The following is a 24,186-nucleotide window of genomic DNA, read 5'->3' as shown; positions in this document are numbered from 1 at the left end:
GGTCACATTTGGGTGGAGACAGGAACGAATCGATGCCACAAGGCATGGGGGTATCACAGGACATGCCTCATACCAAGGAGGGCCACCCCCAGGCCTCTGTGTGGCCATGGCACAGACTCCAGGTTCTGGCCCCAGGTCCACCTTCTTGCCTGGGTGACCTTGAGAGAGTTACTAGCCCCCTGTGCCTCAGTTTCCCTGTTTATATACAGGGGATAGTAAGAGAGCCTCCCAGATGTGTTTTTAGAAGAGATGCCTGTACAATCTGGTCCGTATTTTAGTGAACTTAAAGGCATCCTCTACATTTAGGCTGTTAAGAAATCTGGGTCCAGAGTTTGAAGGAGGTGGCCCAACTCCTCATCTTGGCCAGCACTCCATGTTGTAACAGGCCTCTGAGACACGGGAAGCACTTCCTTCTTTGTTCTTTTTTACAGTTTTCAAAGTAAATGCCAGTCTAAGGACTACCCTATGATGCTTCCAGAAGCAGTACATTTCTCAGTGAGGACTTCCTGCTCCAAGCCTCACGCCCCTGCTAAGTGACGGCGAGCTGCTACTCATGTCACAGCACAGACCGCTCGCTCACGGAAGAGCTGCAGGGCTACTATTCCTCGCGTTCGACTCCTGTTCCCGAAAGCACTCCCCACTGATGGACAAGTGAGCACTGAAAGCACAAGTTTCGCTTGATGTTAAGTCTGTGTTCACAGTTCAGCTGGTAATTTTACAACTGCCCTGAGTAAGTATTTTGGAAAAGCAACCGGTACTTAGGCACAAACTGCTCATCTGTGGAAAAAAAAAAAAAGAAAGGTACAACCGGTCTCCTAAGTTCTAAGAAAAATAAGTTGCATTCAGTCTCCAACTGCGAGGAGAGAGTAACTCTGGTGTGAAGACAGGCTCGGAGCCAGCGGGAACCGAGTGCAGATGCTGGTCTGCCTGCTGTCAGCGGCACGCGTGCTGAGGCACATGCCTTGCTGGCAGCCGGGCAGTTGCCCGGGAGAGTCTAAGGAGAAGCCCCCTGGTGCGGTGCTGGGCAGGGGCGGCGCCCGGGGGAAGGCAGAGCCACCCACACCACCCGTGGCCAGGGCATCCGTCGCATCTCCTACCGCCGGGACTGTCCTCTAGGACCTGTAACCACGGTGCCAGAAAGACGGGCACAACCCTGCAGACACCATTTCTGCCCTTTTAGAGTGGAAAGATGTACATAAACACAGAACGGAAGGCAGCCTCAAAACGGAGTAACTGATAAGCAACAGTAGTAGTTGGGAAAATGATCCCATAGATGCTTCCGACTCATTTTTGTAAATGCTTTGAGACAGCAAAGGTTTTGAAATGCTTTTTCCAAAATGCTGAAACTTCGATTGTGAGGCAACAACGCTCTGCCTCATACTGGCAGCCATGAGGCCGCGCGCATACGGGTAACCCCAGGCTGTGCTCCACACCAGCCACTGTGGCCTACCTTGAAGTTGGGCTGGGCGAAGCACCGGGCCACGGCGATCATGGAGGCCGTCAGTGGGCCGGAGACGCCAATGGTGGTCAGAAATTCGGAAATGTTGGGTGTGAGGCGGAAAGGGACAGGACGGTTGGCATCTAAGTCTCCAGTTGCGTCGTTTATATCAAAGCGGAAGTAGGCCACGTTCAGCTTGCCGGTGTCCTAAACACCAGAAGGAGACGTTTGTGGGACTGAAACAGTGCAATGGAGAGGTCCCAAGGAGAGGCTCTGCCTACGCACACCCCATTACCTGGGCGATCTGTAACATCTCAGGGTTCAGTCTATTTAAGTGCAAGACAAACTCCGCAAAGCCGATCAGGGCGAGCTGGATGGTGAACATCTTCCGGAACGTCCAGTAGTCCGTGGCATTGGGGAACGTGTGCAGGGCCCACTCCTTCAGCATGCTGCGCGGCACCATGTTGCTCTGAACCTCCTTGAGGATGTCGCGAAGCACCTGGAGGGACAGATCACTCTTTTTTTTCCCGAAAGGAAAACTCCCTCTAATTCCCTCTTTTTTCCCTCCAAAAGGAAAACTCTCCAACTGTAACTTCGTACTTATTTGGCACCAACAGAGTGAATTCTACAGAGAAACACACATGTGATGTTGTTTGACTAAATACAAGGATGTCAGTTTCCCTCAAGGGCTGCACACCGTGTGCTCAGACCAACACCACAGCCACCTGAATAAAAGCCTCAGCTGCACAATGCGGGCTATTGGTCTTACCACGAATTCAGGCAAGTTCTGAATACCGTAACCTGCTCACCACAGCAAACACTAGGCCAGTTAACAAAAAGAACAAACAAATATTTGGATACCAGCACTTCATACCTAAGACTGTTAAAGACAAAAGTTTTATAAACTGAAAGAGCTAGTCTCTCAAAGCAGAGCAGATGTTGCAGGGCTTTACAGTGGCCATTGTGTGGGAGGGCTCACAACACTATTTCAAACACCACAGTTCAGAGACCGTCTCAATAAAAAGTTTGTTGAGTTAATTTAGTTCTTGTTAGACCAGATGGTAAAGGCACAGTTCTGCTCTGGGCCAAGTCCTACCTGGGGGCTCTGACCAGCCACTAGAATGCAGGGCCTTAGCATCCAAGAACCACGCAAACCATCAAGAACATTAGCAAAAATCATAAACTTAAAAAAGCCACTCTTACATGTACTTTGGAAAACTTTTTTAAATTCTGGAAATTAAAGGCTTATTACAACAATCTGAGTAGCTTTTATTCAAGAAAAAAAGGCTGAATCTTGGGGGCAGTGAACTTTGTGGCGTTCCATCCGCGTCTACCCAGCCCCACAGCGGCTTTGCAATGCTGACAACTGTAGAAACCAGCAGCCTCACAGCCAGGAGTGGGCAAAATGGGTTCAAAAACCTCATCTCCAGAGAACCGTCACTATCTGACTTATCTGGCAGCTTTCTGGGGCAGGGGAGGGGGGGAAGCCCCATTTATTGGGCTTGTCTCTGCTTGAACTCAGTTCAGTCTGCGAGGAGCACCCTATTTGATGGGCATTTGCTGAAGGAATCGGCGATGGCCATGTAACACCTCAGGTGCCCAAGGCAGTGGCACCAGCTGGAGCACACAAGACGATGGCAGACGTGAGGAAGAGCTAGGGAGTAAGATGCCCACAGGAGGCTTCGAGAAGCTTCAATACATTCCTAAGGATCTAGAAGGTCACTAGAAGGTCAGGAAAAAACCTCAGAAAGCCCAATGCTCTCACCTCTGGCTGACCTTGATGCTGCACAAACAGGAAGTGAAAGCTAAGGGAGAACTGTACAGTACTTGGCCATGTGGAAGGCTTCCCCCACCCCCCACACAGGGCCTCAAAAAATGTGGAAGACTTATTGGTTCAAAGCATTTAAGAAAATCTCAGTCAAATCATTAGCTAAGTGAGCAGAGGCTTCAATGGCTGCATGTGACAAAAACAGAGACTTTACAAAACAGTCCAGGAAAGTCACTAAACCAACAGTAACAATAACAAACCTTAGGGAAAAGGGTCTCATTTCTAAAGTTAACATATTATTAAAGACATCTAGTTTTCAACAAAAAAATCATGAGGTAAGTGAAGGATCAGGAAAATAGCCAACACACAGGAAATAAAGTGAAACCACTTAGATCGAGTCACTTGCATCCAGAACACATAAAGAATTCTCAGCATCAAAAATAAAAAAGCAAGTCATACAATTTAAAAATAAGCGAAGGGCTTGAATAGACATTTCTCCAAAGAAAATATGCAAACAGTGAATTAGCACATGAAAAGCTATTCAACATCACTTGTTATCAACCAAAATAAATGAGAATGACTACAATAAAAAAGACAATAACAACCACTGGCAAGAATGCAGAGAAAAGAGAACCCTTATACACTGCCATCACCTGGGAAAATAGTCCAGCAGTTCATGTAATGTTAGACATAAAACTTACCATGTGACCCATCAATTCTACATCTAGGTCAAGGAGAAATGAAAACATATGTCCCCATAAAAATATATACACAAATATTCATAGTCATTAGCATTGGCCGTAAGTCAAAAAGTATCAACAATCCAAAAGTCTACCAACTGATGAATGGATCAATTACATGTGATATAGTAGTCATACAAGGGAATATTCTTAGGTACTAGAAAGGAACAACTACTGATACCGAAGCAGGGTTTCAATTTCACAGCTGTGAGATCATGACCTAAGCCAAAATCCAAAGTCAGGTGCTTAACCAACTGAGCCACCCAGGTGCCCCTGAATGGTTTTATAAAAAAGACAGATTATGGTGATGACTGCACAACTCTGTGAATATGCCGACAACAATGAAATTGTACGTTTTAAAGGGTGAATTTTCAGGGGCACCTGGGTGGCTCAGTCAGTTGAATATCTGACTTGATTTTGACTGAGGTCTCGATCTCATGATTCCTGGGATCAAGCCCTGTGTCTGGCTCTTTGATGAAAATGCAGAGCCTGCTTGGGATCCTCTCTCCTCTTCCCCTACTTGCATGTGCTCGCTCACACCCTCTCTCTCTCTCAGAACCAATAGCATCACACAAGTAGTTTGTAAAACAACATGGGGAACCTCATGTAAGTATGTATTTGCAGACAGAGACCATCAGTTTCGACAATGTCAAAGGCAAATGCAGCCTTAAGAATACAATCCATTCATCTTGCATGAACACCTCGTACTGTCCTTGGTCCACAGAGGGACCAGGCACCTGGGTGGCTCGGTCAGTTGAACATCCACTGCACCGTGATGAAGCCCTGACACCAATTCCCAATGGAGGCCACGAGCTCTGTGCAGAGAGACCCATCAGAACAGACGGATTCCATTTGTTCTGCCGGCAGCTTGCCCCAGAGCCCAAGGCCTGGACCACCTTGGGCCCTGCCTGTGCCCTGAGCACTGCCCAGGGGGTGAGATGAGCACCCTGCAGGCTCCATCTTCCTAGAAACAGTCTCCCAGGTCCTGGACGAACTGAAATGAGTCCCCGGGAGGATGGAGGCAAGGTCATGGCTTCCAGCTCTGGGGCATCTCTCCTAGAAACCACGAGGCCTCTCAGGAGCCACAGGAAGGACCACAGTGGCATCGGGGGAGCAGGCCTCCTGGTGACGCACACAATCCTGAGCAAAACCTCTTCACCTGGACCCCACGCCTGCCCTGCTTTCTAGCAAGGGCAGGGACCTGCAGGTGGGGACGGCCCTCCGTCCACCCGACAAGGCCAGAGCAGCCTGAGACTCCTGTGGGAGGCACTGTGCTCCCACACAAGGCACCAACAAATACAACTGGGCCTAACTCATTTTGGGCCTCACCACTTTCTCTATTTTTAAAAGCACGTACAACACAGAGTCTGTGTGTGGCCCTGGCCGCAAACCAGAGGAGCGTGAATGCGGAGTGGATAAGCAGCCTCCGGTCTCTCAGTGCAGGTCTGGCTGCCAGAGGAATTTGCCGTCAAGTTATTCTCAGCAAATGTTACTACGCCAGGGGCCATGGTTGCCTAATTCCAACTATGTCACAAGTCCAATGAGGGAGAAAGGTCCCTCTCAACCGCCTGCTACTTCTCTAAGTGCACGTGTCAGGGGAGTGCTGCCACAGGACGCGGCTGCACGTGAGGCTGCGGCTCGTGCTCCCGACTGTCCCGATTTGGTACCTGGTGGCTGGCCTGGGTCCCGCGCGCCTGCACCGTGGCCAGTCTGTCATAGTACCGGGAGATGGGGTTGTCGTGCTCGATGCCCTTCTTTGCACAGCGCTGCTTGTAGATCTCCACAAGGGAGAGAGAAGACGGGTTGTCCTCCACGAGGCGCATCTGTGGGGACACCGCCACGACTCGAGGAACTAAGGAGAGAGGAGGAGATCACTAAGTCCTTCGAGAACAGAGGACAGGGGTGAAGCTGCAAGTCCCACACTTTGGCATGAAGCTCAATCTACCAAGCGACAGAGCCTAAGCCACCATCACCTTTTGTTTTAAGACACAGATGAACGGAAATTCTTTAGAAAGCAATCTTTAAAAATCAGAGACTGCCAACTGTTTGCTCTTCAGAGGTCTTCCTCTGTCGGCATCCTGTCAGGAGAAATCAATCCTCCCACTCACTCTGAGGCAGGAGTGTGATTATGTTAAGTGCTCTTCCGGGGTCAGGGATGGCTGTGCCCTGCCTTCGGGAAATCAGGAAAACGATCGCTCACATTGTTTTCTGTGTTCTGTGGCTCAGATAAGCTCTCAGAGCCCACCTTGTCATTCCGCCAATTCCGGTTACTTTGTGGAGCTGTACAGGCAGTGACAGGCACTCTTTGTGAAGTAATTCACCCCACGTGATAACCCATGTCATGACCACACTCGACCTAGAAGTGTTGGGTGTGTCTGCCTTGGAGCCAGACTGCTCACACTCACATCCTGAGGTCTGTTTTCCCAGTGATGTGACCTTGGGAACAGTCACTGGACTTGTACGAACTTCAGTTTTTTCATTTGTAAATGCGAGTATAGTACATACCCCTTGGGGTTGCTGGTAGATTAAATAGTACTTCAAAGATACTAGATCAAGGTAATATCAGTAAGACTTTTTTTTTTTTTTAAAGTAAGCTCTACGTTCAACGTGGGGCTTGAACTCATGACCCTGATCAAGAGTTGCCAGGCTGGTGCCCCTTAAAACATTTTATTGAAGACATTTTGCAGAAAGCTGAGAAATTTCCAGAAGACTGTAAAGAAGGGAGCAAATACAGCTTTCCGGCATGGGGTCATGGCAGCTGCCGCACTGGTGATGGGGGGCGTGGGGGGAGTGGGAGCTGTGACCCGGTATCTGCACCAGCCTGTCCCTAGGCCACTATAATTGCCTGCGCCTGCCCTGTCAGCGTGATACGTGCACACGTGTGCGCACATGCCTCTGACTTCTAACGGACACAGTTAATCTGGTCTAAGGTCGGTTAAACCACAGCTATTGGCTTGCTCCATGGCTTCAATCCATGAATACATTCCACCATGACTCTAGGGCACGTATTTGGACTGTGGTTTGGTGCTGACCAAGAGTTTGTTTTTTTGGAAAAAGCAAAGGATCCTCTAATACCCACAGATATGATCAACACTATAGATCACATCACCTGCATGTTAAAATGCGTAGTTTTCTATATACTCTATTTTTCAATCTATTTCTTATCTGAAGCATACTGAACCTAAGGGTAAAAGATTTTAAGTCAAAACTTAAAGTCAGCTGGAATCTTAGCTGTCAGAAGAACATTCCCCATGGGATTGGATACCATGCATGGCAGTGGGCTCCTAACCTCAGAGGTCAGATGCTAAAATGTTTTAACTGTGGTTGTCTTCTCTGAGTGGGATTACAGGCATCTCATCCCTGCCTGTTACAGACAGAAATGGGTTACCCACGAACCGCCCATGACAACTAGGTATGGGAAGGCCTTACTCGGAGGCTGCTGGTAGCCACCTGACCATGATTTCTGTGGCCTTCACGGGCCTTCTGACTTTCCCTCGTGCCACATTTCACTCCATAAAGGCTTGCTCCGGTAGGGGCCATGCAGTGCAGTGTGAGTTCCAGGAAGAGTCCAGAGATCGCACTTAAACACACTCACGACACGCTACCACGCCCACGACAGGCCCCGTGCTCAGCCCACAGTCCCCCAGAGCACGCACGGGTTCCGGGTAAGGGAACACAGCAGCATGCACGGGCAGGGCACTCCTTTTCCCGGACACTCATCAGAGCCCCTGTCCTGCAGCGAGAAGGGAGCGGCTTCTTTGCGGCACAGGGTCCTCAGCCCAGAACCCTCCCTGTTGGTGAGCTTCAGGGCATTCTCAATTCTCCAGATGGCACACGCAAAAATCCACAAAGGCTAGCGGGACCGGCTGTGTCCCTCCCAAAGCGCACCTGTCATACCTGTGAAAAATAAGTGCCTCTTGGTGGTTTCCTTTCTCTTCTCCAAACAGGGGTTCAGCAGCCGGAGCAGCTGCAGGACGCGCTCCTCTCGCCGGGACTCCGTCAGGCAGGCATCGTTCATAACGAGGTACGGGTAGATCTTGCCGTTGTGCCCACGAATGTACAATCTCCTGGCCGCCGTGTTGTGCTTCTGCACAATTTCCACCCTGGGCATAAACCTGCCCAAACAAGCACACGATGACACACCAACTGCCCGGGGCTCGACTTCAAAGAAGAGGGACCCTTACAAAGACAGCACTTGGAACCGTCATGGGAAGACAGAACGTGCAGTTACAGACGTTGCTCTGACCAGGTTGAAATGGTGCGATGGTGTTTCACAAGGTGGGGGGAGACATCTTGGCACAGGGAAAGTCAAAGGTGGAAGAGAAGATGACGCTGCAGGTTTAAAACAATCGGGCCCTGGGGTCCTACTTCCAGAGCTCAAGACAGGCAGCTGACTGGGCTCTGAGCACCCCAGCTGTAGAGCCGGGGGGCAGGACAGTCTGGCACAAGCGGCCCAGGAGCAGGCGTGAGGATGGACACACCCTCGCCTTCTTCTCCCTCCCTCGGGCCCTGGCCACGGACAGAAGACAGGGAGCAGAGAGGGTGGCCAGAAGAGGAGTCAGATTTGGAGGACCAGGAAATCCAAGTCTGGATGCACAAGAAGTCAGAGCTCCGGGTCTGATTATGACCATCTGTTACCACACTTTCTACATTTAAAATAAGATACAATATACACACTAATAAATTTTCTAATCCAATTCTGCTTTGAATACTAAGGTTTAAAAGTTTTGCAGACCGATAAACTTTCTACTAAGTCCAGTTCTGTGGAGATTCAGAAAAGAGTCTTTTAGAAGCAAAAGAAACACAAAGTGGACTCAAGCGAGACATTTACCCCATCAGTGCGACCAGACCCTCAACAGTGCCTGACGGCTCAGATCTGAGCCACAGATCAATCTCACATTCTCCCACTTCAGGGGCCAGGACAGCACAGGGGACAGAAGGAACCAGAACGGCAGCCCCAGATCTGCCCTGGGGCCAGTCACACGGCTCACTCACCTAGCGATCTTGATATAATAATGTGTTGGCTTTGGCATCAGAAATTCCCCTGGAATTTCTACTTCAGCGGTCTGTGCTGAGAAATTACTTAAAAACCGGCACTTTTCTTCTATGAGGAAGAACTTTGGAAGCTGCTTGGTTTTAGCCTCCAGGATTTTGATCCACTTTTTCAACTTAGAAATAAGATTATGTAGCTTCATGGATCCTGGAACGCTGAAGTCAAAATCTTCAAAATAAAATGCGATTAAAAACATTTTTAGTCATCTGGACGACCTGGAATTCACTACAAAATCATGCCTCCCAGGTAGGAAGCAGGAGTGTTTTACTCTGTACCTAACCAGGAGCAAAGCATTTCTGTCCCTCCCACTCTTTAAAGTATAGGCTGAAGACTGAACAAGCGATGGAGACCCTCGGGTGGGGCCGGTCTCCCCCCAAGACTGGAGTAGGGAACAGATGGGAGTGCCAACAGGAAATCTCATCCCCAATCATCACAGGTTTCCTTAAGGAAAGGATGTGGGGAGTCCTCTGAGGGGCTTGGGAGCCCAGGAGGCCAGCCCTGAAGGTCACTGCCCACGGCAGCCCCGCCTGAGAGCAACCACCACAGTGAGGAGCCAAGGCACAAATCCAATCCAGGCGAATACTAGACTACAAATCGGTGCATCAGAAGATATTTAGGCAAGAGGGGCGCCTAGGTGGCTCAGTCAGTTAAGCATTTGACTCCTGCTCAGGTCATGATCTCACTGTTCCCGAGTTCAAGCCCCATGTCAGGCTTTGTGCTGACAGCTCGGAGCCTGGAGCCTGCTTCAGATTCTGTGCCTCCCTCTCTTTCTGCCCCCTCCAACCCCACTCGTGTTCTGTCTCTCTCATGAAAATAAACAAACATTAAAAAATTAAAAAAAAAAAAAAAAGACGACCTTCAGGCAAGAAACTAAAGTGGTAAAAATCGAAAACATGCACTTTTTATTCAAGCAAATAAAAATCCTCAATGACTGATTTTCTTAGATTTTACTGAGGCTCAGTATTAAAAGTCAATTAAACTGAAAAGCCCTTCTTTAAAGAACCTCAATCCCACACTGATGAGTGCCAGTGGCAAAGGGGCTCTATGTGACTCTAACTTGTAGGAGCCTGAAGACCAGGATAAGCTGCACTGTTTCTGTGGGAAACGGACCCTGCGGGAGCCACCATCCTCATGCTACAAGGACCCGGACCTGTAAGGTGGCAGGGTGGCCTTTGCACTCAAGCTGAAGGGCTCTCTGGAGCCTCCTGCAAACGCTCCTCTGCAGAGACAGGTTGTGTGGGGTCCTGGTGCCATCCTGAAAGCCCAGGCCCAGTCCAGACCCCCATACCTCATCCTCGCTGTCTCCTGCAGGCTGGACCAAAGCCAGAAAGTGATTGGGGGTCACCGATGTGGCCGGTAAGGGCCCCATCAACACCTACGCGGGCAGCCCAAAAGCACCAGCAGGCCGCGGCTGTCTGAATGCAAACCCAACCTCAGTACGCGCAGAAGCACTGCAATCCAGACACCCCGTGTCAGCCCTGTGGCCCTGCCCACCTCCACCCTGAATCCCAAAAACTTGGCCCCCAACCCCATCTCCACCCCATTCATTACGTCATTTCACAAATGTTTCATAAGAATCTTGCATAGGCATCCCTGTGAGATTGGCTTTTCGTGCTTGGCGTAACCTGAGGCTCATACGAGTCACTGAATCGATGGCTACCTCCATTCTGTCGATCTCAGGCGAGTATGGATGCACCACACTCTCCCCATTCTTAGTCTCAGTTTGGTGCCACTGCAAATAAAATGGCCATGACACTCGTGTACAAGTTCCTGGAGGGAAATGAGTCTTCATTCTCTGGGATAGATCTGACCTGTTTTTGAGCATTCTCCCACCTCCTCACTGGGGTAGTCAGTAGCCAGCATACACGATACTGGCCAAGGACAGATGTGGGGAGCTCTCGCTCCCTTGTGGGGACTAGAACATGACGCTCAGACCCAGAGATGGCCCTTCCTGGGAAGGGGGGATTGGAGACGATGCAGAGCTCAGTCAAGTATATGAAACACCCGCACTGGGAAGAAGGTCACAGCCTCATAGCGGTCATCTTTCACTGCTCAGTTAATTTTTTTTACATTAAAACCCAAATGACTTGTCTCCCTCTGAATGTTCTGTTTCAAATGACATTTAATTTAATGGGCAGACATTTTAAGATAAAGACATACTAAACAGGGGCACCTGGGTATCCCCTCTTCAGTCAAGCATTCAATTCTTGATTTTAGCTCAGGTCACGATCTCACAGTTTGTGAGTTCAAGCCCCATGTTGGGTTCTGCACTATGCGTGGAGCCTGCCTGAGATTCTCTCTCCCTCTCTCTTTTTGCCCCTCCCTCACTTGTGCTCTCTCTCTTTCAAAAATAGACAACGTCCTATTTTTTAAGTAAAATATGACAGTTCCCACAAAATTAATCTCAGACTTTGCCTTTTTCGGGACAGAGTGACACACGGTATCCCGTGAACATTACAAAGGAAAATAAGATGACCGAGGTGCCTTGGTAAAAGGTATGAAAGCCTATATTTTATCGTTCAAAGAGTATCTTCTTCAACGTGTAGGATCATGAGGGAAAGCCCTCGACCTTAAGGCAAGTCCAGTGTTACCTTTAAGGCCCAGCTGACACAGCAGGGGAGATACCCGGGGCCCCGGGCTGCCTGGAATGAAGGCAGGACCCCCCATCTAAGATGGATCAAAAGTAAGTCATGGCTGTAGCTGAAAGCATCCTTAGCAATTAGTGGGACATATTTTCTTTCACGTGATTTCAACAGAGTCTACACAGCACATGTTTCTAGCTATGTTCTCTGTGATACAAGTTGTTAAAAGATATTTTAAACAGCTAACAAGGTGAACACAGCTTAATGTATCAGTGAAGAAAGGATGTTCTAGAGGCAGTTATAAGAGCTGTAATTAAACTGAAATGCTTCTTTTAGCTGGAGAATTAACCAGACAAATTTTGTTTCCCAGGATGATCACTCATGGGTTGGCACTCAAGACATAAAAGATTTAGAAAGTCCTCTGGAGGCTGCACAGATGCTCTGAGCCCCAGTGCTCGCCTGGGCTCCTCTGCCAGAGGACAGGCAGGTCAGCAGGGTGGCAGCAGGATCGCCTCCACAAGGGACATGGTTGGCCGTGTGCACATGTGCTGTGGGAGCAAGGGCCCCCATCTGGCAGATGAAGACCAAGGCCACAGGAGACTGGACCTGTTTGCCTTCGATCATGCAGGGCTGGGGCCACGGTTCCTACTCCTGGGGCTCTCAGAAAAGGCATGGACCCGAACCAGGGACATGTAACTACAGTACAATCTCCTGGTCATTCTGTCCCTTGAATCCACTACAAGTTTGAACCCCACTCGTCACCTGGAGCCCACTGCCTCACCTTGCACTGTTCGCTTTTCTTACAAAAACCAAGTGGAAGGAGGGAGGGGAAAGGACAGGTTTAGCCTGAAACTCTCATCTCCCTCACACCTTCCATGCCTCAGGTGGAGCCTGGTTCCAAATCTTAACCCTTCATTGGAGAGAAGGACGTGCAACTGTAGACTGGTAAGAGTCACGGTGACATCGTGACCTGAGGCTACATTTTAAAGAGTGCAGCCAGCTCACCCACTACAGTGCTCATGAAAATGAAGAACTAGCTTGCTGAGATGTTAAAGACAGAGCAAGAACAGCAAGTGGAATGCTCTGTAGGTACACGGAAGGGACTCACCAGTGGTGAACTGGCCCTTTAGCTTCTGGAAGACAGGGTCCTGGGCGGTGGCCTGTGCCCGCCTGGCCAGAGACTCGGAGGCCGCGCTGGAGAACATGGTTGAGACGTTGGACACGTTCTCCAGGCCCACTCCAAACGTGCTCACCAACTTCTTGACGAAATTTAGAGTGTGGGGGGTAATTTTGGCATCCGACACTGCTCCGCTTTTCTCAAATGCAACGGAGTAACATTTCGCCAGGCCCTGCTGGAGCTGCCTGAGAACCTGGTGGGAAGAGACCCAAGACAATTCACCAAACAGGGCTCCCAATTCAAGCAGCTAACAGGCCACACGGTGCCTGCTCGGCACATCCCACCGCCTCCCGCACACAGTAGGTGTAAAATCAGAGCATGAAGAGACAGATGCTTGTGCGCTCCACACTGTCTCTAATGGTGGGGGACTAAGTGTTTTGAACATTAAAAAAAGAAAAATCCAAAAACCGTTACCGTAAGAGTAAGATGAAGTTACCGTAAGAGTAGTAACAAGGGGGCCTCTGGGCCAAACAAGGTGAACATCTAGACAACAGGGCTCATCACTGTCATCAGCTTGCATGCAAATGCCATTGAGAGGGCCTGGTGGCTAGAAAGCTCACTGGAGACCTAACTTCGCCTCTGTTACCTACATCTGCACCCCGGCTCGCACCCACCACCACCACGGCCCAGTGAACCGGTGCTGGGTGACGCTTAACTGAGCACGGTAAACACGTTAAGGCCAGAAGTGGCTTTCTCAATTTCATCTTCTTCTCAAGTTTCCTGCTTCAAATATTTGAGGCTGCATTAGTGCGCAGACATTATCTGTTCACTGCTTGGTTCAATGATACAGACATAAATGACCAGGCAGCCAATCTGAAGACAATACGGCCCAAAGCACCCAGGACGATGGGTTCTCTGCACCTACCTCTTCGTGCCAGTTTTCTCTGAACCAGACCATCTGATCGACGATGCCTTCCAGGGAAGACAGAAGTGTTGGGTGCAGTTCTCGCTGCATGTGCATGATTCGGCTGCAGCGCCACATTGGTGCTGTTGCTCTTATGGGCCCTGGATCTGATGCAGAATGGGACTGGTTACCCACTGAACTTGGCTGCTGCTGTCCAGAATCTGAGAGCAACACACACAACGCCAATGTCAGCGCAAACTGGCCCGAGGCGAGAGCTCGGTGCTCTAGAGGACCCATCGGCCAAAGCAACGCTGGTTCCTGCCGGCATGTTAGCACCGCACGGGAGCCGGCTCCCCGGGGGCTGTGTGGGAGCTGCCCCCACTCGGTGGAGAGCTGCGCCCAGGGACTCGGGCCCATGGCCTGCCAATGCCTACACGCCGGCCTGCAGCATGTCAGCGGAGCGACAAAGGGCCGTGTGCTGAGTGGGGAGGGGAGGGCGCGTGAGTGTCTGCGGCCCTCTCCTTTTTAACTCTGCTCCAAGTCTGAGCATTTTTTAAATGCTTAGAAAAAAATACTTCACACTCTTTGCAGATAGCTCAGAGAATCTAAATGTACTTAATGGGCAAGTCTCCATTTTTTCATCTAGAAAAGCCAGACCACATGTGTTAAAAAGGTATTTTAAAAAAGTAGTCATTTGCTATGTGAAAAATATGTTGTAGAACCCAAGGCCTGTTTTTCTAGCTTTGGCTCAGTCAGGAGGAAAAAATCTTAAATTTTCAAATGGCCAAACCACACATCTACCTAGGCCAGCGCAGAGACCCATCTACATGACCTGGCTCTTCGGCAGGTGATGCGACCATGCCCACTAGGTCAGGTCACCTTCTTAAAAAGTCTCTGGCCTCGCAGTGTGAACATCTGGGTGTTAAAAATGTCCTGAGGCAAAGGACGTTTCAACTGTCCACAGAGTACCATGTGTAGTGGGCAAATGAAGCCACTAGTAAGTTACTAGTGTAACTACTAGTTCAATGAGTGTTCAATGCAGAGTAAAACCCTTCTAGTTGGAGCAAATTTTCTGGGAAGAATGATTTCCATGCGGATTCTTTTGGCAGTGGAAGGTGTTTATCATAAACTAAAGGACATACATGGTAGCTGACACTCATAGTTCTTACCAGGACACGTTACTAAACTTTATCACTATCTAAAGCTAAAAATTTCATATACTTTTCTACTTATTGACCAAATCACTCAGGTAAACAAATACCCTATTAAACCACAGCAATGGGAAACCATTGACTTTACTCAGAGATCAGGCTTTGCCTCCCAGCCCCAAAGTGTCCTCACTGGCAAAAGACGGAGAGGCTGAGGGCAGGAGCGTGTCCACAGCCATCAGCCATCAGCGCGTGGAATGCCCCCACGCAATAAGCCCTCCACGGTCTGGCCAGCTGGCCCCGCCCGAGACATACCGCTCTTGTAGCGTTCCCGCTGCTCTATTTTCAGGGTCAGGTACAGGGTCCGGATGGGAAAGTAGACCGCCTGGGGGTACACGCGTCCAACCTGCTCAGAGACACGGAGCATAGAGAGCAATGCTCACCACTGTGCTTCTGGATGACGGCAATTTGTATGGAAAACAACTGCTGTCGTTCCTAAGTGGGCGAGGGTCTGCATCTGGACCAAGGAGGCAAAATACTGCAGCACTGGGCTAATACACAGACTCAACAGCAGGTAAAATACCTAGTTTCCCTCTAAAAGATCTGAGAAGGAGCAACACGGTGCCCCATCGGTTCTGCCTAGGGACAGTCAATGACAGAGAAACCACTTTCATTTGATTTGGTGAAATCTGAGGAGGGCAGAACACACCGGTCCCTGGATCCTACTCGGGCAAGTAACAGGGAAAGACAAAATTACACCAGTCAGTCTTTATGTTAGGCACAATTCACTGGAAACTGATCCTAACTGACAATCAGGTTCATTAGTGAAGAACTTTACTACATGTAACAGCAGCAAAGAGGATGCTGCAAATTTTCTATTTACGGTAAGAAACACCAGTCTCACCAAACTACGGCTTTATGGCTTCTTCAAAAGGCCTGAATAGCTACTATCATGTTACTCAGACCCTTCAAAATGTGCCTAGGAGAAAAAACAGGAATGACATCTAGTTCTAGACATTCAATGAAGCCAATCCCAAATGGACTGAATCGAGCAGATAAACATCAAGCAAAATGCAAGCACCCGGGAATGTAGCTGCAGCCTCTTGAGGGGAAAAGTAAAACCATTTCTGGGTACAATGTGTATGATGCATCACATGTAAAGAGCAAAATAAACCTGACAGAATGATGAGTGGCATGTTCCCAAATGCCTGGTTAGGCGGCTCTTCATTCATGAGAAGTTAGTCACAGGCTCTTTAACTTTACAGAAAGAAACACAGTCAAGGGGACCGTATGTGAGACAGAACTGTCTCCAAACATCTACTGTCTGGGTCCTTCCTCTACCCGGCAGGCTTCTCACAGGAGAGGGACAATCTGAAATCATCTCAACAAATGGTCATGAAAGCCTTCCCACAGGACCCCAATGTGTCCCATCCCCCGAGCCCGTCCCCAGTGCACAGAGCTTTCACCCTGCACATCTGCACCAAATGGGATGAATGCCACCACTATGCTGACTTACTGTAATTCAGACTATTCGCTAGTAATCACTAGCAACCGTACATTTTAAGAGAGAGCTTGTTTTACCTGCATCTTTATGTGGCATCACACGCAAAGAGATTAGCATTTTAACATGTAACATCCTAGTGGATTATTTCACTGCAACCTTGACCTATTCTTCCATCACTTCTAATTGTGCCTCAGATCAAGTAACATCTAAATGTGTACATCTTCCTATCTCTCACTTATTTTCAGTATTTTGAGCATGCATTTTCTTTCCAGAAAAACCCAATGTGAAATGAAGACTTAATTTTCTTCTGCACAAAGAGACCTTGTTATTCGCACCTGGCTAATAAGGTTCAAAAGTAGCTTTCCCTCAGAGCCAACCAGGCAGGTGAGCAGCTGGGGAATCCAGGCCAGCCACTGGATGGGCGGCACGCCGATGCAGTACTTGTCCACAGCATCTGCCAAAGTGTTCTTGTCGTCATCAAAACTCAAAAGCCACAGCACCTAAGAAAGAAGGAAAAATCCTAAAGGTGAGTTTAAATTCTGAGGCCCTTCCGAAGACATGAACAGACACTTCTCCAAAGAGGACATCCACATGGCTAACAGATACCTGAAACGATGCTCAGCATCCCTCATCATCATGGAAATGCAGATCAAAACCATACTGAGATACCACCTTACGTCGGTCAGAGTGGCTAAAATGAACAAATCAGAAGACTCTAGAAACAGGTACCCTCCTACACTACTGGTGGGAATGTAAACTGGCGCAGCCCCTCTGGAAAACAGTGTGGAGGTTCCTCAGGAAACTAACAATAGAACTCCCCTATGACCCAGCAATAGCACTGCAAGGAATCTACCCAAGGGATACAAGAGTGCTGATGCATAGGGGTTCATAGGGGCACTCTCAACAATAGCCAAATCATGGAAAGAACCTAAGTGTCCATCAACTGACAAACGGATCAAGAAGATGTGGTTTATCTATACAATGGAATACTACATGGCAATGAGAAAGAATGAAATTTGGCCATTTGTAGCAATGTGGATGGACACTGAGGGGGTTATGCTGAGCGAAATAAGTCAGGTAGAGAGGGACAGATACCATATGTTTGCACGTATAGGAGGATTAGGAGGAACTTAACGGAGGACCACGGGGGAGAGGAAGGGAGGCAAACCATGAGAGACTCTTGAATGCTGAGAACAAACTGAGGGCTGATGGGGGTGGGGGAGAGGATAAGGGGGGTGATGGGCATGGAGGAGGGCACTTGTTGGGATGAGCACTGAGTGTTATATGGAAACCAACTTGACAATAAACTATTTAAGAAAAAAAAAGCCTTATGAAATGTTTCAGAGAACCATCTGTCCTGGGGATGGAATAGGAAGCACCTGTCCACTGCCTCCCATTCTTGGGGTTTATAGGTTGCTCCACTAGGCGCTAACACTCTCAGGTCTTTGTTGCTTGTATGTGAAAGTAGAGCAGCTCTTGGAAGCATCCCAAGCCTTGGCATCAGGGAAACCCTGGGAGAGAGCAAATGGAACATGGCAAGACATTGCCTCGTCACTCCTGGAAAACTAGTCATTGTAGCAGTGGCAGAAGTAGGAAGCAAGGCCAAAAGGACTTGAATGGTGCCCAAAAGATGTTCCACCTACTCACTTTCGGGGACACATGCTTTATCCCTCCAGCTCTTCCAGCCACAGATTTCTTCTCCTGCCTAGGAATGGAGGAGCCTAGGGGAAGAGACAGCCCTGGGCCCTGTTTGGAAGAACTCACCTCATACATCCAGAACCTAGGATTTTTCTCCCTTCCTTGCTAAGTGCTTTTCCAGTGAGGCTCTGTGGGATGCGGCCTCTCCAGTTGGGATCATCCTGTGGGCCTCAGAGAAGGCCCCAAGATGCTGATTTATGAGCTCTTTCCCGTCTCTTCTCTCAGTGATTATTTTCCTTTCAAATGTCCAGAAACCCCATGTCTTGTTATTGTTCCTATACCATCCTTTTTTCCCCAGCTAGATGACCTAGAGTTAGGTTTGTCCAAACTGAAGAGACAGTTTCTGAGATGTTCCAATACTGGTACAGCTTCCTCTGTAGTTGAGTGTGAACGTGTGTGCATATGTGCATGCATCTTTCATTTCTATCTGGCTTTCCACCTTCCCTCCCTGGTCTTCCAAATACCTTCCCTATGAAAGTCATTTCCCTGGCAGTAGCATACTACTGGGAAAAGCCCTGGGGAAACAGAGGCCCTGCGTTACAAGCCCTGCCTGTAATTTAAGTTAAAATTATAGAAATAAATTCATATTCATAAAAAAAATTCTGAGGCCCTGAATCCAGTGACTTTCCCCCAACATTAAAATAGCACAAAGGGCACCTGGGTGGCTCAGTCGGTTAAGCCTCCGACTGCGGCTCAGGTCATGATCTCACAGCTTGTGAGTTCGAGCCCCACGAAGGGCTCTGTGTTGACAGCTCAGAGCCTGGAGCCTGCTTCAGATTCTGTGCCTCCCTCGCTCTCTGCCCCTCCCCTGCCTGTGCTCTGTCTCTCAAGATCGAATAAATGTTGAAAAAAATTATAAATAGAAGAGCACACAGAGTAGTAGCCTTACAGGCAACATGTGAAAATAAGTACAAAATGGTCAATGCTGCTAAATTTCATGAATAAATCGCACAGATGGGTAAAACCCCAAGTGTGCATACAGTTCCTGCAAAGATTCACGTCACTGCCAATCATTAACTGACCCAACCTGTCGGCGAGCAGCGGCCAGTGACCTCCTAATTCACACTCGCAACCTCACCAAAACAAAATAGACTTTTGCTAAAAATCTCTGATGAACACCACCGGCATCAAGTGGGCCACAGGCTGGCAGCCTGGTGTCCACTTTCTTAATGTTTTAAGAAAAATATTAAATAAACAAGAAGCCACGCTGAAGAAGCCTCGGTGTCAAGCAGTCACCCAACGGCACCGTCCATGGCATGGCGCTGGGGTGATGTGGGACAAGAACTCCAGCAATTGTGACCTCATCCTGCAGCATCTGCGGAAGTCAGGGGATCCCATGTCCCCTGCGACTAGAGCCGGGCAGCTTTGTGACCATGGGCACCTTCCTTGCAGGTGAGAGGGAAGCATCTCCAGAGTGTCCAGCAGGTAAGCACCCCCCAACAGCCTCCCTGTCAGTCTGCAGGAGTCTCCACCCAGTGTGAGGCACCAGAGAACACGGGACTCAAGTCTTTTTAGCTTGCCAAGGGAACCATGATATTGCTGTCAAGAGTGACGGGGACTGACCGTACAGGCCTGAAATGGTCCCTGCCACCCCAGCAGCATGGATTAGGAAAGAGCTGGTTCCTCATGCGAGACTCAAGGCTACCAAATGGCCTTCAGTGAAAACCGGTTCTTTTGGGCTCACCTTGGCTAGGTATTTCCTCGATTTGCTCTCATTCTGATGCCGGCAGGCGTGCAGGTAACAGGTAATGGCGGACACCCCGAGGTGCAGCTGCCGCTCCTTCACGAAGATGTTCTCCAGGTAGTCGCCCCACATGGCCCAAGCTTTCACCAGCACATCGTGCATCTGCACGGCCGCAGAAAAGGCTTTGTTTGCTTCCTCAGATCTGAGAGGACACAAATCAAAGCACGGTTTTTTTAGGCGAGCTTTGCAAAACAAAATCAGGCATTTCAAAATGAGTAATTCAGTGGCATTTAGTACATTCAAAAGGTCACACAACTGCTACTCTATTGGGTTCCAAAACAGTCATCGTCCCAAAAGGAAACCCACATCACGGAGCAGTTGGTCTGCATCTCCTTCAACCTCCAGCCCCTGGTGACTGCCAGCTTGCCTTCTGGCTCTGTGCACTGACCTAATCCGCATGTTTCCTATAAACGGGATCATGCATCACGTGCTTTTGTGTCTGGCTTCTCTCAGCACAGTGTGTGAGGTTCACCCGTGTTGCAGTGAGTGTCAGCCTCCCCTTCCTTTTTACATTGCAATTCTGTCCTGTTGCATGTATACGCCGTATTCTGCTTACCCACTCACTTGAGCTTTTTTGACATTCCGGCTACTGCGTGCAGTGCTGCTATGAACATTCACAAGCAGGTACCTGCTTGAGCACCTGTTCTTACTTTTTTTGTTTTAAACATTTATATTTGAGACAGAGAAAGAGCACCAGCTTGGGGGGGGAGGCAGAGAGAGAGGGAGACACAGAATCTGAATCAGGCTCCAGGCTCTGAGCTGTCAGCCTGATGTGTGGCTCGAACCCATAGACCCCAAGATCATGACCTGAGTTGAAGTTGGACACCTAACCGACTGAGCCACCCAAGTGCCCCAATTCTTTTGGGTATATACCTAAGAGTGGAATTCCCGGGTCAGAGAGTAATTCTGTGTTTAATTTTTTGAGGAACTCACAAACCATTTTCCATAGTAGTTACACCATGTCATATCTGCAAATAAGAAATAGTTTTGCATCTTCCAAAAACGTACAAGACACGAGAGAACTAGATATTCATATCCCTTGTGAAAATCAATGCAGACCAAATCCAACAGTGCATGAAAAGGATCATACACCATGATCAAGTGGGATTTACTGCAGTAACACAAGGCTACGATCAATAAACAAAAAGGCAGCCCACGTGATTCATCACATGAACAGAATGAAGAGGAAAAACATGGATGTCAGTTGGTGGAGGAAAAGCATTTAACGAGATCCAACCCTTTCAAGATAAACAGGCCCCAACTAGGTACAGAAGCAAACTACCCTACCATAATAAAGGCCATACACGAAAAGTCCACAGGTAACATCACACTCGGTGGGGAAAGGCTGAATGGTCTTCCTCTACGATCAGGAACAAAGCAAGAACTTTCACCACTTCTCCTGAGCTCAGTACTGGAAGTCCTTGGTAGAGCAATTAGGCAAGAAAAAAAGTAAAGGCTTTCCAGGCTGGAAAGGAAGATATACAATCATCTGTTTGCAGATGACATGATTTTTTATAAAGAAAACCCTAAAGAATCCACAAACATACAACTATCGGCAAAGTTGAAAACGTAAGAGAAATATACAAAATTCAGTTGTAAATACAACTATACTTTAGCAATGGAGAATCTGGAAACAAAATTAAGAAAACGATTTACAGTAACATCAAGAACACTTAGGAATACATTTAACGTAAGAAATGCAAAACTTGGGCATTAAGAATATAAACAAAACAAAGATGGACACTTCTTGTGTTCATGAACGGAAGACTTAATATCGTTACGATGGCAACACTCCCCAAGTTAACCTACAGATTCAAGCTCTACAATCCTAACTGCCTCTTTTATAGAAATGGATAGCCTAACAGTCATGTGGGAAAATGTCAGCGGCTCCAAACAGCTGAAACCACCTTGAACAAGAATAAAGCTGAAGAACGCTTTCCTACTTCAAACCTTCCTGCAAAGCCACAGTGAGCAGCACAGCATGACAGCAGTGTAAGGATGGATGGACATCGGGGAACAGAACCGAGTGTGCAGAAATAAACCTTGACTTTTCCAAGAGGGTGCCGAGGTCATTCTATGGGGAAAGAAGTCTTTTTGATGAATGGTGGCAGGACACGGTACATACACGTGCCCAAGAATGTATCTGGACCGTTACCTCATGCCATGTATAAAAATTAACTCAAAATGGTTAAAGACCTAAATGTGAGAGCTAAGCTGGTAAGACTCTTTGAAGAAATCAGAGAAGTAAATCTTGTGACCGTGGGTTTGGTGGTGGTGTCTTGGCACCAGAAGTACGAGCAGCCTGAGAAAAGCGACGCACTGGACTTCTAAATGAGAGGCTCAGTGCACTGGGGGCACCGGCAAGAACGTGAGAAGATGCTGCAATGACATCTCTGACAGACAATTCCACCCAAACGTGTAAGAACTGGGGCTCGATGGTAAAAAGTCAGATAATCCAGCTAAGAAATGGGCAAAATAGCCGAACACACATTTCCGTGGAGAAGACAGGCAAACGGCACAGGACAGATGCTCACTACCACCCACCCCCACAAAAAGGATCGTCGACATAGCGGCGAGGCCGCTCCTTACCCACCAGCACAGCCGTGATCAGCCAAGTGGAAAGGAACGAGTGTTGGCAAAGATGTGGAGAAACTGGAAAGCACAGACACTGCTGGTGGGAATGGAAAATGGAGCAGCCACTGTGCAAAACCATTTGGCAGATTCTCGAAGAGATGAAGTAGCCCATAACCCAGCGGGTGCACTCCTGTGTGTGTGTACCCAAGACCAGTGAAAGCACACACTCACAAAATCCTGTACATGAACATTCACAGCAACATGACTCGTGGGAGCCGCAACCACAAACCATCCAAATGACCGTTAACTGCTGAAGAGACAAGTGAACTGTACAGACACACAATGGAGTTTTATTCACGAGAGGCCAGACTGTATGGTTCCGTTTATACACAGCGTTCAGAACGGGCATGCCGTAGAGACAGGAAGTGGATCAGCAGCTGTCAGAGGCCTAAGGAAGGGGAAAATCGGGAGTGACTGCTAACAGGTACATGGTTTCTTCTGGAGGCAACGGGAAGGTTTTAGAAACAGCAGGTGGTGATGGCGTAGAACATGGTGAATGGACTAAACCCACCGACACTGTATACTCTCAAACCGTTTATATCATGTCGTGTGAATTTAAAACACTAAAAAAAAAAAAAAAAAAAATGACAAACTTTCGCCTTGACAAAATCACTTCCTTATTTAAAATAAACTAAAAAAATATCTATTATTGAAATGTGAAAAGCAAGCTTTAAAGCTCCACATATGGCACTGAGCAGCATCTTGTCAGCGGATCTCATTTGTATACTTCGTCTGACGTGTGTTTCCCCAAAACAGGGCTCTGCGACCTTTTTCTGCAATGGGCCAGATGGTAAGTAGGCTTAGGCTTCGTGGGCCGAACATCTCTGTCACAACTGTGGCTGTCGTGTGAAAGTGGCCCAGGCAGCGTCAGCGGGGACGGGTGCGTCCTAGCATATCGTTTATAAAAACTAGGGGCTCCTGGGTGGCTCAGTCGGTTGAGTGTCCAACTTCGGCTCAGGTCACTAGCTCACAGTTCAGGAGTTTGAGCCCCATGTCGGGCTCTGTGCTGACCACTCAGAGCCTGCTTTGGATTCTGTGTCTCCCTAATCTCTCTCTGCCCCTCCCCCATTCATGCTAAGTCTCTCTCTCAAATATAAACATTTAAAAAATAAATAAAACAAACACACCAGATGCTGGCTGGGTTTGGCCTGCAGGCCGCTGACTGGCCCTTTGCTCTAAAACAGGAACTGTCTTCATAAAAGGAATGAAATCAACTCTGGTCCAAAATGTCCTGCTGCGAAAACGGGGAAATGAATCCAGGCCATCAGCATTTCTGTGTTCAAGCAACTCATTTTTAAGAAACATTTTTAAGTCCTGCACATCAGGCTGGCTTACCAATCTGGGGCAACTTAACATCTTCAGATACAGGACCCTGAAATATCACACCTGACAACTCTCACCAAACCATACTGACCTTGAGCTTAAGCTTCTCACAGACTTCAAATTATAAAAAACGACTTAAATAATCTGATGAATTTTCCCCTTACTCTCCTCCTATAGAACACACATACTTGTTGATCTGAGCCAAGAACATTCCCTTCAGTGCATAAAACTCAGCAGTCATCTCCTTCGTGAAATATTTTAAGTTTGTAGATTCAATAACTTCAAGGCCCTGTTTAAAAAAAGAAAGTAGGAAAAGAATTATTAAAATTTCATCAAGATATTTAGGTGGTAAATCCTAAAGGTCATCAACAAGTATACTTGAAGTTGACAGCAGACCTCGCCCACCACGAACAGCTCTAGGTGGACAGGCAGCTCCTAAATGAATTGCTAAATGCCAGATTCAGTCCTGGACACCTTAAATGGTACTATTTTTCCCACAGCTTTATGTGTCTAGGTTGTCACTTTGTTTTTAT

General features: G+C 48.1%; 1 protein-coding gene across 9 annotated transcripts in view; it reads right to left on the bottom strand.

Annotated features, from left to right (window-relative positions):
- LOC120227957 (transformation/transcription domain associated protein) overlaps positions 1–24,186 on the bottom strand; it is a 111,523-nt gene that overhangs the window by 1,486 nt on the left and 85,851 nt on the right. For 6 of the 9 annotated variants that reach the window (XM_039226022.1, XM_039226025.1, XM_039226024.1 and 3 more), the window contains exons 60-70: positions 23,842–23,942; positions 19,637–19,838; positions 16,590–16,754; positions 15,066–15,156; positions 13,624–13,823; positions 12,690–12,951; positions 8,942–9,167; positions 7,844–8,061; positions 5,614–5,798; positions 1,734–1,937; positions 1,451–1,645 (exon numbers count right to left, since the gene is read on the bottom strand). In XM_039226022.1, coding sequence (XP_039081953.1) covers positions 1,451–1,645; positions 1,734–1,937; positions 5,614–5,798; positions 7,844–8,061; positions 8,942–9,167; positions 12,690–12,951; positions 13,624–13,823; positions 15,066–15,156; positions 16,590–16,754; positions 19,637–19,838; positions 23,842–23,942 — 2,049 coding nt within the window. The remainder of the gene's footprint in view (positions 1–1,450; positions 1,646–1,733; positions 1,938–5,613; positions 5,799–7,843; positions 8,062–8,941; positions 9,168–12,689; positions 12,952–13,623; positions 13,824–15,065; positions 15,157–16,589; positions 16,755–19,636; positions 19,839–23,841; positions 23,943–24,186) is intronic. The other 3 variants (XM_039226028.1, XM_039226029.1, XM_039226030.1) reach the window with 1 other exon arrangement.

The sequence above is a fragment of the Hyaena hyaena genome, unplaced genomic scaffold (assembly GCF_003009895.1).
Source record: "Hyaena hyaena isolate Hyena2069 unplaced genomic scaffold, ASM300989v1 scaffold_20, whole genome shotgun sequence".
NCBI lineage: Eukaryota > Metazoa > Chordata > Mammalia > Carnivora > Hyaenidae > Hyaena > Hyaena hyaena.
The sequence above is the reverse complement of the archived record's forward strand: the minus strand, read 5'-3'. Positions and strand labels throughout refer to the sequence as shown.